Raw genomic sequence first — 16,105 nt, 5'->3', positions numbered from 1 at the left:
TGTGAGTCCAATAGTTGCCCATGTGGGCACTAATAATAGGGTTTATAACCTTTTCAACCATTCAATCCTAGATTTCATCCTGCGTGGTTCCTAGGGCGCAATTAATGATTCGATTTGTCTAATGAGATGATCGAAATATATTTTGGGATAATGTGATGATCCATTTGGGAAATCAATGGATGGATGGGTTGTCCTTTGGACCAGTGTTATCCCATTGGTCAGATTTAAGTTGGGTCATATGGCTTAGGTGGGGATTATCGTTTAAGATACTAAGGATGCACTAAACAGTAGATGCTGTAACTGACATCCTAAAAGATGTGATGGCTCCTCTTGATAATTAATAGATGGATGAGTTCATCCATCCCAACCATTAGATCAAGCCAAAATGAGGGTGAACGTTCAGATACATCAAGTTGTGCTTATACCAAGTTTGGTTCTCATGGTAATGCTCAAGTACTAGAAAGTACCGGGTGTTACAATATGGGTCCATAGTGTCCCGTTGGAGATTGTGTCGGACCGAGACACCCAATTTACATCAATGTTCTGGACACGTATACAAGAGGCAATGGGGGTAAAGCTAAAATTCAGTACTGCTTTCCACCCACAGACAGACGGGCAAACGGAACGGGTAAACCAGATATTGGAAGATATGCTGCGAGCTTGTGCACTAGACTTCCAGGACAGTTGGGATGACTACCTCCCCTATGCTGAATTCGCCTATAATAACAACTTCCAAGCTAGTATCGGCATGGCACCTTATGAAGCTTTATATGGGCACCCATGTCAGGCTCCACATTGTTGGGCAGAGATTGGTGAGAAAAGCCTGATAGGGCCTTATCTAGTACGTACGACCACTGGGAAGATTGAGACTATTCAACACCGTCTCTTAGTAGACCAAAGCAGGAAGAAAAGTCATGCGGACACAAGGCGAAGGGACTTGGAGTTTGAAGCAGGAGACCATGTATTTCTAAAAATTTTGCCAATGAAAGGAGTCCTGCGTTTTGGCAAGAAAGGGAAGCTCACTCCATAGTACATTGGGCCTTTTCAAATCCTTGACCGCATAGGCCCTGTTGCATATCGCTTGGCCCTATCCACACCCCTTGTCGAGGTACACAATGTATTTCACGTCTCCATGTTGAAGAAGTACATCCCCGATCCCACCCATGTCATCAAGTGGAAGCACATGGAGCCTAAAGAAAACACCACTTATATCCTCCGACCCACTCAGATTCTAGATAAGAAGGAACAAGTGCTTTGAAAAAAGGTCATCCCACTAGTAAAAGTATTGTGGACACACCACGGTGAAGATGAGGCCACTTGGGAGAGAGGCGGAGATTCGCAAGCATTACCCAAACCTACTCAAGCAGTACGAATAGGTACAAATTTCGAGGATGAAATTTATTTATGAGGGGGGTCGATTGTAACACCCAGGCCAATCAGAGTGGCATCTTAGGGCGTCCACTAGTGGATTGTTGTAGGACCGCACTAGAAAGTCGCATTATGCGCACGTGCGGGGCCCACTATCTATAAGCTAGAACAAGTTAAGTCACTAACGCGAACAAGCCTGAGCATATTCGAGTGGGGCGCGGGCCGTAGAGTCGGTCTGCCCAGTAATAATTTGCGACAGACTATAAAGGCTGTGCAATGCCCGTAATGGGTCCAATAAATCTGAAACCATGGGAAACTGTGGACCTCACTGGGCTTGTGGTCCATCGCGAACGGTGGACCCAAACGATGCCTTAAAATGAACAATTTAGACCATCTAATCAGCACTTGTGAGACGCGACTCTTGAAGTCAAAAACCTAAAAAATTTGAAATTAAAACAATTGACCCTGCCACTAATGACAGCAAATTATGACTGTCCAACCGTTAGATTTCATTCAAACTCAAACCATAGGTCAGAAATATTTTCCTTCCCTTATCCGCCAAAATCAGACCCCTGATCGAATGACAGTGACCATTGATCCCAAATCAAACCCCTGCGATCAATTGCCGCATCCGTTTACCACCAAACTTTGGACAACCCCTCATCAAACTATGGGACACCTATCCATGGCACAGATGGCTCAGGGAGCTACTGAGACAGCCCCAAGGACCATAAATGAAGCCCATAAGGTCATATATAATAAGACTAGCCATCCTAGGGCCATTTGAGCTAAAACTCAGACTATATAAGTTCCAAACACTCTCTCACTCCCATATGAATTTTTCCAGCTAAGGAGAGAGAGAGAGAGAGAGAGAGAGAGAGAGAGAGAGAGAGTGGAAGGGGAAAGAGCTCAAAAAGGGTGGGAATTGAGGAGATTCCCTCTCCTACCACATCCTCACGCCGGAAACCACGAACTCTTCCACCACAAAGACGATTTGCTAGTGATTGAAAGGTAACCACCCTATCACCTCCCAAATTTCAGCACATTGAGTCACATGCATGTGTCCTGACATGCGAATCCATTTGACACAGGGCTACGACGTGTCAATTCACAAGTCTAGTACCCCAAGAGCTACTCTGCAGGCCCATTGCAACCCCTAGGTGTGGACCATTATCTCTAGGTAGTCGTTTATCAAACATAGGCCGAATTTACTGATTTTGGGTATAGAATTCGCTTGCATGTCACTTGCATGTGCTGTAATGTTAGTTTTGGGGTGTCGACTCGGATAATTATCGATTAGGGAAGAAATGTTGGGTTCACAACCATCTTAATGCTTGCATTGCCTGATTTCCTGTTTACATGAAAAATTTGAGCATGATATACCCCCAAATTTCTGAAATGTGTAAGGAAATTCTGTTGCATGCCCCCTATATACATGACTAATTTCCAATTTTATTCTATGCATGATTAATTTCTCTGAAATTGAGCTTGTTTACATGCTTGTTTAAATTTTACATGTATTAAAGAATCCTTGATGAATCATGATGACAATGTCTACAATTTACTGCTATATATGTTTAAATCTTTCACAACTATGAGTAGATCCACATCTACTTTAATATGTTTCATTGATACATTGCCCCTCTTGCCGGTTTGGCTAGAAACTTCAGAACCCGCATGGGCAGCCCCCTTGGTAGGGCTGTCCAAGGACCAATTTGACCCAATTAGTCAAAATTTTTACTTTTTCAATAGCTTATATATACGTTGTGAGAAGCTCTATTTTCATTATTATTGAATGAATAGGATTTCTTCTCTTTTTTTCTTCTTTATTTAAGATATTAGGGTTTCAGGATTGACCCTTGGGTGTTGAGGATTCCACCCCGATTTCAGGTTTCCTTATTTCTAGATTTTCGAGGTACAAGAAAAGGTAAGAATCATCTTCTTTCTTTTCTTTTGACGACAAAAGGACCCGTACTATTTTAATCTCGAACCCTTCGTTCTTCACCCATTTCGTTCCTCTTTGGATACCTTTTTTCTAGTTTGAACGGAAAAGATGGATGGTTAGTAAGTAAAATCAGATCCAAACTTGACTATGGAATGACTTATGCTAGATATCGGATATCCTCATATCCTTAGGTCTTCCCTTTTTACTGTTTACGTGATCTTATGCTAAGGGGCATGATCCTGATGAAATAACTTCACTTTTGTATTAAGATTTACCTAATCCCTTTGATTGAAAACGGTTAGTTAATTGGTGTATTTATTTGAATATTCTTTAACATGATTATACATGCATCTAAGGTTAAGTCATCACATATCCCTACATCAAGACTAGCTTGATTTCTAACATTGTTCTTTTTTAATAGTTAGCAAACATGTAAAGACTCTGAAGAGATGTTCAAGGTCCATCTTTCTTTCATAGTTAGCAGACATGTAAAGACTCTGAAGAGATGTTCAGTGAAGTTGATTAGCTGCAGAGAGACTTTCCATGCAATCACTTCAATGGCCACTCCATCCCAGCTCAAGTCAAGAAAGCATGGAATTAATTCTCATTTTCTCAGCTGGGTTTTCTCTGATACAAACCAGTTACTAGAAGCCAAGCTCTACAGCTATCAAAATTCAGTTCCTCTGTCAAAAAACAGGGAAACGCCGACGGCTAAAAACTGTCGGCAATGACTTCTAAGCCATCGGATGGTCCGTCGAGAAAGAGGGCGTCGGCGTTTCCGACGGCTAGGGGCGATCTTTCCGACGGCCATTCGCCGACGACTAAAACCGTCGGCATTTCTCATTAATTTAAAAAATAAATAAATGAAAATTAATTGCCTAATCAATGCACGCATCCAAAACCAGATGTACCCATTTCTCCAAAGCATCTTGACTCCTAAAATAAGCTTAGATATAGTCTAAAATAAGTTTATAAACCTCATCTTCAAATGAAGAAAAAAGTAGAAAACAACATACGAGAAACATAAAAAGAAAAGAAACATCAGCAATCTCATTTTCTTCCCCACCAACACAAGGGACCAAAATATTTTTCCAGAAGCTGTATAGAAGCTTCTGTCAAAATATAAAAACGTTTCCATGACACAATCATTGTTGGGCACCCTAAGATGGGGATAGTCAATTTACTCGAAAGCCAACTCTAATCACAATAACCCAACAAACTCCCTAACAAGAGCCCAATTGTCCCATATGAAATAAGTTTTCTCTACTAGAGCTCTAATATACTACAAAACAACAATTACTGGGTACCACTTGAAAGAATATGATCAATTGCATTAGATCAGGGGAAAATACAATTCGAAAGTCGAGAGTCCTAAGATGCTATTGAAAAACAAGTACATGCTTGAGGAAACCCACGTGCACACTACCAAATAACCACACCACCAAATAACCATTGCGATCGATGAAGTAATTTCACAACATGACCCTCGCTGAGGTTCCCAAATCAAGACGTTCATCTATAATAGAATGTACTAGTGCATACCAGGCTTTAAGGAACACCTCTGAAGCAAAGGTCCTGGCAAGAGCCGAGCTGATTCGTAAATGGTCGCCAGAAGAAGTGCATCGTTTGAACATCATATGCCTCTGGTTTAGATGATTTCCGCACCATAATTATCTCTGAATAAATATGGAAAAAAAAAATGCCAAAAAGAGTTCTTAAAAATGCATAAATAGGAATGAACAGCATCGAGGAAATCAATTCAACAGAAAGGCATGAATAATCTCAGTTATCATGCCAATCTCTTTCATACTTTACGATCCGTGGACTCGTCTTTCAGTGTCATCTGTTTGCATACTTTGAACTCGAACCATTTAGAAACTTGACCAAGTATCAAACAGATAGCAAAGTTGACTCGGCCATTACTCATGTCAAGTTCATGATTCAGTAGAAGCAATACTAATGATGGTTGGGAAATGATATGGTCATGGTGGACCCTATTAATGGCCCGCTATTCAAAAATCACACCAGCTGGACAATTCTAACCATCCGATAGGTGGCCTTAAGACCATTGGTATAAAAGCAACCAATTGGTTAAAGAGTCAACATTTTCTGATCAGTGTGGCTTTTTAATCACGGACCATCTATTATAGGGCTCACTAGATGGACGATCCCGATTCAGATATCCTCTGCCGTGTGTATGGGATGTGATTCACCCAATCAATCAGTTTCAAACAAACAGCAGGAAGCAAACATAGTCAGCAGTCAGCAGTCAACACCCAAGTACCCAACATTCACCAGAAGCACAGAAAAGTGATAGCGAGCCATTTGATCCATGCAGTTAATGAATCATTGGGCCATCCATGGCTAGATGGATGATCCCGATTCACATGCCACCGTATGTGCTGGTGTGTCCATCACTACACGTGCCAATGTGACATGTGATAGATCTGAACCATTCACCAGGTGGGCCACCCAACGAATCTTCTGTGACCACAAAACGGCCTGATCTGGTCACATTATGGTCACACTTGTAGCTTGACCATCGTACAACTTTGTATCAGGGCTCAGATGCATCCATTGCAGGAAATAAATTAGAGATTTTTATACAATGTTCGATCAAAGAATACTCTACGGTAAAAATTGGCCCATGTTTCAGGCATCCAAAACCACTGATTCACGCCATGCACCCAACAACAAATATCAGAAGATCCTGGCCATCCAACTTTGGGCTTATTTCAGTTGTAAGTGGAACAACAAACATTTGCTGTATTTTCTTGTAACAGCCCAATTTTTTTTAATTTTTTTTTTTTATATATATATTTGACACCACATGGCCCACCTAATCTTTGGACCAGTCTCACCTATTGTTAGATGTCGTAATTGGACATTTAGAAACGCATGCAAGGGATGGATTTCCTTACTGTCCTTGTGAGGCCCAGTTTCTGGTGAGTATGTACACGGGTGTGCATGCAAATGAGGTGCACCGGATTCAGCACCCAGTCAAACAGACGCTGACCCGTGACTTCACAAAAAAGGAGAGAATTTCTCTCTCTTTCATTCTCCCACTCAAACAGCCATTTAAACGGACGACCGTCCGCTAGATGATGGTGGCCTACCCATCTTGTTAGTATTGATGGATCTGGACCGTTCATCTTATTTAGGGGACAATCTCGACCAAACCCTGGCCACTTTCGCAAGTTGGAACACGTGTAAGTGCACGATCAGCGGCATTAGAAAGACGTATGTGCGGCAATTCTAAAAATGGAATCAATTTCTGTTTTGCCACATTGGCAATCTGTGTGTGAGGCGAATATCTCATTCCTAGCCCTCCCATTCCCAGTTCATCTGAACTGTAGAAGAATCTTTTCAGTTAGGGAATTGTAAGGAGCGGAAGGCGAAAAGAATATTTCTACTTTTGGCAATGCGGGTACCCTAGAAAGGATTTGAGCCGCAGGACGGCCATCCGAGCAATCTCAAGCGTGCATTTCAAATTTATAGCGAGTCTAGAAGCTTCGCTTTGAAGGGATTAGGGTTTTTCAGCTGCCATTGAGTTTCATTAGCCGCATTAAGAAAAACACAACCATCAACATGTTGGGAGTTTTCATCCAAAACGTGGGTCCCACATGCATCCCAACGTCCATCTAAGCCGTCTAGTCGAGTCAGATCATGTGATGACCCATCAACCACAACCTTGCCATTAACATCTATGCCATCTTCTCCGTTGGGTTGAAAAACCCATCGTCTGTATGTGGGATCCATTTGTCGATCAGGAACGTTCATTTAAAGAGTCTTACCATTAGAAAACCACCCCTAAATTCTGATTACATTTCTACAATATGTCTGACCAGGCTAGTGGGTTATTTGTTAACCAAGTCTAAGTTTTAGTTTATAGCTCAACTAATCATCGGATTAGTTGTGGAACCGTCTAGAGTTAGTCTGATGACTATAAATACCTCATTTCAATTCTTCTCTAATCCTTTTCAATTAAAAAAAAAATCAGAAAGAGAGGAAGTGAGAGTGGGGCGAGTTCGTGAATTTGAGTCGAGCTATACCGAGTCGACTTAGCCTTGGCGACTCTCATCATCAATTAGAGTTTGTCCATATTCGAGATGTTGTCTGAAGAAAGAGGAGCAAAGGAAGAGGATCAGAGCTGAAAGTTCGTGTGGAGGTGAGTAGTGTTGACGAGTCACACTAACTCGATGGTATTGCATTCAATCTGGAGTGTTGGTGTGTCGCAGGACTCACTCAAGTGTCATTAGTGTAGCTGGTTGTAGAGAGCAAGTTGATTTGTTGGATTCTTCATATGAGGTAGGTGTGTCTTAATATTCTTCCTCAACTCGAAAATCAACTGAGTTAGGTTGTTCCAATGGGGTTATCGCCAGTGTTGTCATGTGCGATCGCACATTCGCATATGCACATATATGTGCATTGCACATATGCGATCGCATATGCCACATGTGCCATAATATATGATCGCATATGCGATGTATGCGATCGCATATTGGCCAACGGTCAGAAATCTGATCGTTTCTGACCGTTGCAAATTTTTTTTAATCCAGTTTTTTCCTCTATAAAAAGGCATTCTAAGCACTCCTACATGCACTCAAAGCTCAATCTCTCTCTCTATCTCTATTTTGCTCTTTTATACTCTCTTACACAATTCCAAGCCTCAAGCTCTACTCTTTTATCCATATTTCTTTCAAGAATCAAGATTGAGATTAAAGTTTCAATTAAGGGACAAGTACATACATCCACAAGGATTCAAGAATCAAGATTCAAGAGACATTACAAGACAACCAAGCTCTCCATCCATTGAATTGAACTCTTTCTAGTTTCTAATTTTTCCATGTTATAAATATTCACACAACACACCCACCACTCTCTCTTTCTAGTTTCAAATCTATTATCTATCTCTCTTTCTATCTCATTCTCTCTTAAAGTTCCATAATATCCAAGTTCTAAGTTTTCTAACAACTTCTAATAATTTTTTTAGTTTGTTTGTTACAAGTTACAAGTTACAAGTTAAATGTTGTGTTAGTGACTTAGTGTTCCAATTACAACTTACAACTTCACAAGTCTATATTCTACATTATTCTAGAATCAAGATCAAGACTCAAGTCAAGGGTCAAGTACTCAAGGCAAAGGTGAAGAGAAGACAACTTAGACAAAAAGTGAAGATTGAAGAATTTGGAACCTCTTTTTTTTGGACCCTCTGTGCGGCCCATCGTGTTGATCTTATGTTAGAAGATATAAGTAGATTATTTATAAATGTGATTGCAAGGACTAAAAGAATCACGGTCTTTATGTATAAACACGCTCTTCTTCTCAGTCGAATGAGAAAACACATTGAGGGTAACTTGCTATGTCCAGCAGTCACCCGTTTCGCTACAACCTTTTTAACACTACAAAGATTACATGCAAAGAAATCAGAACTTAGAAGCTTTGTAGTGTCAGTCGATTTTACAAGTGAGCCTTGGTCAAAGAAGGCTGAAGGGAAACAGGTTCAACAAATAATCCTTTCTCAAAGTTTTTTGACAAAAGTGGTAAAGGCGTTAAAAGCATCCAAGCCCTTAGTCACTGTGTTGCGATTGGTGGACGGGGATGAGAAGCCTGCAATAGACTACATATATGATGCGATGGAGAGGGCGAAAAATAAGATCATGGACCATTTTAACTATAGAGACCGTGATTACAAGCCAATTTTAGATATTATAGATAGAAGATGCGACAGTCAAATGTCATCTTCATTGTATTCGGCTGCTTACATCCTTAACCCAGCCTGTTTATTCGCTTCTGCTGATCCAGCAGAAGCATGAACTATGCATATGGTTGGATTTATTGATGTATTGCAAAGAATGATTCCAGATAGAGGAGAACGGGATAAGATCTCAACTTTGCTGGACTTCTACACAAAAAGTGAAGGGATATTCTCAAGGGATATCATAATAAGGCATCGGACAATGAAAATACCTAGTAAGTACTACTATGAATGTCAGTCTTAGTGTCTTACAAATAGTTTTTCTACAAAGTGTCTCTAACCTACTTAAACTGTTTTTCTCAGCTGACTGGTGGGCTGCCTATGGAGTGGACCCGAACAGGAAGGATCCAGCTCTAAAGAAGCTGGCTATGAGGATTCTTGGACTCACGTGTTCTGCCAGTGGTTGCGAGCGCAATTGGAGCACGTTCGAGGCAGTTTAGACTGTTTAGACTGTTTAGTAATTGTTTTGTTTTTTGGTACACTTTAGTTTTTTTATGGCCTAAGCTAAATTAATTACCTAAATAGCTAATGCCAAATGCGCTTTCTTTCTTGCAGATTCATACCAAGAAAAGGAATCGCCTTGAGCAAAAAAAGCTCAACGACTTGGTTTTCGTTCAATACAATCAAAAATTGCGAGAACGATTCCAAACTAGGAAAGAAAAGCCCGGTTTCTTTGACCCTATCTGCTTAGATGAGTTGGATGCAGATAACGAGTGGCTCGTAGAGACGGAGGACCCGGTATTTGCTGGAGAGGACCTGACATGGGCACAAGTTGAAGATGCCGCATACGGATCGACACCTGGTGAAGGTAGTACCACTCGAAGGCGAAGGATGGGGGGAGCCACGGGGCGAGTAGTAGCCGTCAACCCGTTGAAGAGATTGAGGAGATTGAAAAAGGAGATGGTGATAATGATGATCAAGCTAAAGATCATCCACCATTGGATGTTGATGAAGTATTAGTATGTACAACTGATGAAGAAATGGAAGAAGAAGAAGTTTATGTGGAAGAAGGAGATGACTCGAATGATGGTGGTGGTGGTGGTGGACCTGGTGGTGATATGCCACAATGGCAAATAGATCAATGTATATGATTATTGATTAAATAAATAATAAATAAATTTCTTCATTTTGTTTACCAAGTGTGTTGATGTTGATTGTTGATGTATATGTAGTGTTGAATGTTGAATATTAATATTTCATATTTGTTAAATGTTAAGTTAACTATATTGTAGAATTTAGAATTGTTGATGAATGATGACTTAATATTTAATTCATTATGTAAAATTGTAAATGTAATTAGTTTTATTTTACTTAAATTAAATGTATTTCAAGGGGCCAATGACATATAATAATTTATTTTGATTTTTTCTGATTTTTTTGATTTTTTAAAAAAATTTTCAAAAAAAAAAAAAAAAAAAAAAGAGTATGCGACCACATGCGATTGTGCGATCGCATATGCTATTTAACAACATTGGTTATCGCCGAGTTTCCAACTCGTGATAGTCCATTATTTTCTTTGATAATTCATGCTAACTCAGTCATAAACTGAATTCAACTCGAGTGAAATAAGGGCTGACTCAGCAGTTTGACTCAATTTATCCCAAATCAAGTTACGCCCAGTTGATGACTGAGTTATCATGTCTAGATTTGCTGAATTGCTTTAGAATGGTGAGCTATTGTTATTCCTTTAGATTCCAGCTAGAATGTTGTTATTACTTAATAATTTATTAATTAGTATGCCTACTTGGTTGTAGGAGTTTGGGTTCTTCCCAATTTCTTCTTCTTTTCTTACCTCTTAGTAAGGGAGATTCAAGCTTGAGGTGAGATCTACCCTTCAAGCTTCCTTCATAATGGTAGTTTAGGTTTATTTCAAATATAATAATCTTAGTAGAATATTTATCTTAGAAATATCATTTCATAATCTCTTAATTAGTATTTGAACATGATAATATTAGTTGTTTGAGTAGAACATACATGTACTCTTATCCTTGAAGCATGAATCCTCCTGTCTAAATCTTATTATGTAGAATGATATCCAATAGTTAGTATATTCATGCTTGTGGGTGGATTATGTTACAATCATGTTGTAATGTGAGATATTTTTGGAATGAAAATTAATGTGGAAGATACATAGATTAGAATTGTATTTGGAGATAATTTAGTATCACGTGGCATTTGCATGGTTCATTTGTATGAGTTGTAAATAGAAAAGTGTGTGCCAATGTGTGTTAATGCATGCAAGTGTAATATGTGTAATAGAGAGTTAGTGTATGCAAGTGAGTGTTAGTGTGTGTTATAATGTATGAATGTGGGTGAATGTGTGGCACAGCATGCATGTATTGTGGCGTGATTGTAGTTAGTGCATACAAGTGAGTGTCAGTATGTGTTATAATGTATGAATGTGGGTGACTGTGTGGCATATCATGCATGTATTGTGGTGTGATTGATAAATGTATGATATACAGTGTTCGCATTGTCGACGAAATGTCGATAATATCGCCGATAATATCGGTGTCGCTAGTCTAGCGACACCGAAACCCCCATTTTTCGTTTCTCTCTGGATTATCGGCGAAATATCGGCGATATCTTCGATAATCTTTGATTTTTTCCGACAAAATAGGTAAAAATGGAAAATTAAACCTTTGATTTCGGTAATACCTGGTTTATGGTTGATCGGAACTCGGAAGCAAAGAATTTCATGGGCAGCAATCGACAGCGCTCGTCTCGTGTGACTCACAGACACATGATTTCGGCGAAAAATCAGAGATTTAGGGAGATTGCTTGAAACCTCGTCGAAAATCGCCCCTCTTCGCTGGAAAACCTTCTTCGCAGACGAAACCCTTTTTTTTTTCTTTTGTTTTTTTTTTGTTTTTTTTGCTTTTATGCTTCAGCGGAAGCAAACAGGCGCACGGTGCGCTTCAGCGTACTGAGTAAACTTTCTGGGCCCACCGTGAATGTATGTGATTTATCCACGCCGTCCATTCATTTTTCTAGTTTATTTTAGGGGTAAATCCCAAAATTAAAGCATATCCACAGCTCCAGTGGACCACACCACAAGAAACAATAAGAATAATGATTTTCACCGTTGAAACCTTCTTAGGCCCCACAGTGATGTTTATTTGTCATCAAACCTTTTTTTAAATATAAAAAGGCATGGATGAAGGGTTAAAATAAATATCAGCTTGATTCAAAATTTCTGTGGCCACCAAGAAGTTTTTAATGATATGCGTTCAATTCACAAAGTTTCTTGTGGTGTGGTCCATCAAGATTTTTATCTGGTTCATTTTTATATCACACACTAAAATAAGCCTTCATATATAATGGACGGTGCGGATGTAAGGTACATAGTTCATAATGGGCCCCACAGCTTAGGGTTGCATGAATATTTTTGGGTATACCTCACACCGGCTATATAGCTGCTGTAGGTACGTGTCGTGCGAAGTCCAGGCACCGACACTCCTCGAGCTCCGAATTGTACGAACGGTTCAAAGGAGATCAAAGTTACGTTGGCCCCACAAATGATGTATTTAATATATCTACACCGTTAACTGCTTTTAGAGTTCATTTTAGAGCATTATCCAAAAATGAATCATATCCAAAGATTATATGGACCGCACCATAGATAGCGCAGAGATAATGATTTTCTTGTTAAACAATTTGTAGGGCCCACTATAACGTTTATTTTGCATCCAATCTGTTCGTAAAAATACAAACATCTGAATGAAGTGGAAAAACAATTTTCATACTGATCCAAAACTTTTGTGACCTCAAAAAGAATTTCAATGGTAGACGTTCAATCCCCCACTCGTTTTTGCAGTGTGGTCCACTTCATAGTTATTTGTCTTATTTTTCGTCTAAAGGCTTAAGGCGAGCTCTTCAAATGGATTAACGGTTTGGATATAACACACACCTCATGATCAGACCCATATCACTTGCTGATGTCAATAGTTGGGATGAGGTGCACCTCGCTCCGGACTACGCCGGAACGAAGTGAATTGCACACTGAGTAAAATATAGGCCCATAGTAATTGTGTATTTGATCCAACTCAGTCCATCCATTTTATTAGATGATTTTAAGGCACAAGCAAAAAAATGAAGCATATCCAAAGCTTAGGTGGACCACACCAAACTGTGTGAATTGAATGTTTACCATTGAAAAATTATCGGGGGCCACAAAATTTTTGTATCAACATGATATTTCCGTTTTTTATTCAACCATGTCCCTGTGATCTTATGAACAGTTTGGATGACAAATAAACATCACTGGGCCCTATGAAGATTTCAATGGTGGAAATTATTATTACCACTGTTTCATATGGTGTGGTCAACTTGAAACTTAAGATAAATTTATTTTGGTTATTATTAGAGTAATTTCTTATGGAAATGTATGCTTTTTTGGGCCCCATTAAATGAAAATTTATTATTTAATGCATTTTTTTACAAATTTTTAATTTCTAAATATACAAATATGTGTATTTAGGCATGTCTTGAAGTTTCATGAAAAAATTTCACTGTTATCATATTTTTCTCCGAGTATGTGTTATAATGTATGAATGCGGGTAAATGTGTGGCATATCATGCATGTATTGTGGTGTGATTGATAAATGTATGTTAGTGCAAGAATGTGTCTTGTGAGTCAAGTCATAATATATTGTTTGATTATATCAAAGTATAATAGGAATTGTTATTGAATCATGAAATTATATGCATGAAGAATGTTCCTTAAATTAGTGGCCTCATTACGTAGAATTCAATTGGAATTATTACATCTACCATATCAGGAACATTTGAATCAAATTTGAAGATGGTGTCCAAGAGTGGACTGATTGCCCTTATGGATTAATGTTATCGGTTATTAGAAATGATTTAAACATAACGGTTACTTGGAAATTATAGTATTAATGTGGCTACTAGTTGTAAGGATGTACATAAATGGTTGTTTGTAAACCGGATTAATAAAGGACAGGTAATCATGCATACATAGCATATGGGCGTTATCGAATGCCTGGTCCAGTGTACTGTTCAAACGACCCAAATTTCATTTGAATGGGTCGAATGTTTGAAAGACCCACTCTTTTGCATGGATAAGCCAACTGTTTGAAAGGCCCATCCAATGGTCAGCTGGATGTGCATCCCCAGGCTGAGATGCATTTCATGCATCCATTCATTTTAAAAGATCATCTTATAAAATGTTGCTTTGCGTGAATGTTTACTTTGAAATAATCTTAATTACTATTCTTGATTGTAATCTTGGGGGGTGTTTCTCATTGAGATGGCCACTCATGGATACTATTGTGCAATTGCACCAACTGTAGGTGTTGTAGATGAAGAAGCGGCACCCATGAATGAGGAACTAACAGTTGATGCTAGGGAGAAATGGCCATATTCGTCCCAAGCGAAGCTTGTCGAATCACAAGCCAAAGTCAGGCGTGATGGACCTTTCACGTTACTGGAGACTCTTGAATATAACTGATACAATTTCCCTAATAGTTTTTCATACTGCGTTGTATAAGCCCTATGGGCATTTACTTGATTGTGTTTGGATGTGGACTTCATATTTTCCTTATGCATGGTTTTCATATTTTGGATGTGATGCCACACTTAATTGATTACCAATACACTTGGATGAAATGTATTCTTCATAGTTAATATCCTGATTTTCGTACACGAGTGCCAAACTCATGCTATGAAATTCGGGGCATTACATTTCTTTCTTGTCAATTTGCTGGCCACCAATTGAAGGCTGGGATTTGCCCATCGATGAACAGTGGGGCCCATCATATCGCCTCTCACTCCAGCTAAGCAGCAAAGCAATCAAAAAATGACCCACAATACACCTCAAATAATAGTTAAAAACTCGAAAAAAAGGGTTGATTTGAAGACTTAAGAGTCAACTCAATATTTAATAATTATTAACTAATAAATAAGGTTTTCCTAATAATAGGCAGTTAGAATAGTAATAATTATTAACTAATAAATAAGGTTTTCCAAAAGGTAAGGCCAGAACCGGACTAACAGGTTCAATAAATGGGACTCTGACCCATTAAAGACAGGTCAGGCCCATCAGGTACCGTGGATTGGGGTACCCATAGACAACCCTAGATTGGAAGGAGAGGAATTAAAGGGTGCAACACACCCATCCACAGATGCTCACATGGAGCCATGTGCTTAGCCATGTCCGATGATCCACACCTTGTTCTAATGGACCCCACCATTGATGGAGGACACCTCGCGAATCATCAAGATTACAAGAGTTCCTAAAACAGGCATCGAAGTAAAAGGAACTATACATTGACATGTGGGTAGGTCCTGTGCTTTAAACCTGTCCAATTACATGTCATTGACATACCAACGCATATTTCATGGACTACCATGGAAAGCCCACATGCATGTATATTGGCCGAAAATTGATAGTAATAAAATTTTCACAGGGGAGTTAAGTTGATCATGACTGAATTTTACCAGTCAAGTGTTTCATTAATCCATGAAGAACAGCTTACGATCAGAATTGTTTCCTTTTGCAGGTTCCTAAAATGGAACCTGCAATTGGCTTATCATAAGAGATATAGTTGTTAGTGAAAACACACATACTTCCATTCAACCAATTACTCCTGCAACAGTTGACATACAGATCAACCTATCCATGGATCAGCACCAAAATATGCAAATATGTTTAACTTTATATACATCCGTAAACACACAAACCAAAAAGAACCTTGATTATTGTAAATGCATTTTAGTAAATTTATTGCTTTTATTGCCAGCAGATTATTATTTTTATATGAACTGCATATTTTAAAGGTTTAGAGAAGAGAAATTCCAGATTATCATGTAACATTAACTAATAAAGCAAAATAGACTCTTACCTGGCACATGTTGAAATCGCCTCATCTTCTGTGAAAGTATCCTCTTCTGTCCTGACATCATGCAAGGACATAAATGGATGAGAATATTTTGAGCATGTTTGATTGGTAAAGGACATAAATGCCATAAAAATACAGAAGGCAGTGTATAGCTAAAATAACCTCTCTCTC

At 38.9% G+C, this 16,105-nt stretch overlaps 1 protein-coding gene across 1 annotated transcript; it reads left to right on the top strand.

Annotated features, from left to right (window-relative positions):
- Positions 1–9,258: 9,258 nt before the first annotated feature.
- LOC131220558 (uncharacterized) lies at positions 9,259–10,046 on the top strand. Its single transcript, XM_058215402.1, has 3 exons — positions 9,259–9,286; positions 9,375–9,505; positions 9,627–10,046. Exons 1-3 carry the CDS (start codon positions 9,274–9,276, stop codon positions 10,029–10,031), a joined length of 549 nt encoding a protein of 182 aa, XP_058071385.1. The 5' UTR covers positions 9,259–9,273; the 3' UTR covers positions 10,032–10,046.
- The last annotated feature ends 6,059 nt before the right edge of the window (positions 10,047–16,105 follow it).

Source organism: Magnolia sinica, chromosome 12 (assembly GCF_029962835.1).
Source record: "Magnolia sinica isolate HGM2019 chromosome 12, MsV1, whole genome shotgun sequence".
NCBI classification, from domain to species: Eukaryota; Viridiplantae; Streptophyta; class Magnoliopsida; order Magnoliales; family Magnoliaceae; genus Magnolia; species Magnolia sinica.
Note: the sequence above shows the minus strand (reverse complement) of the source record. Positions and strands in the feature narration are given on the sequence as shown.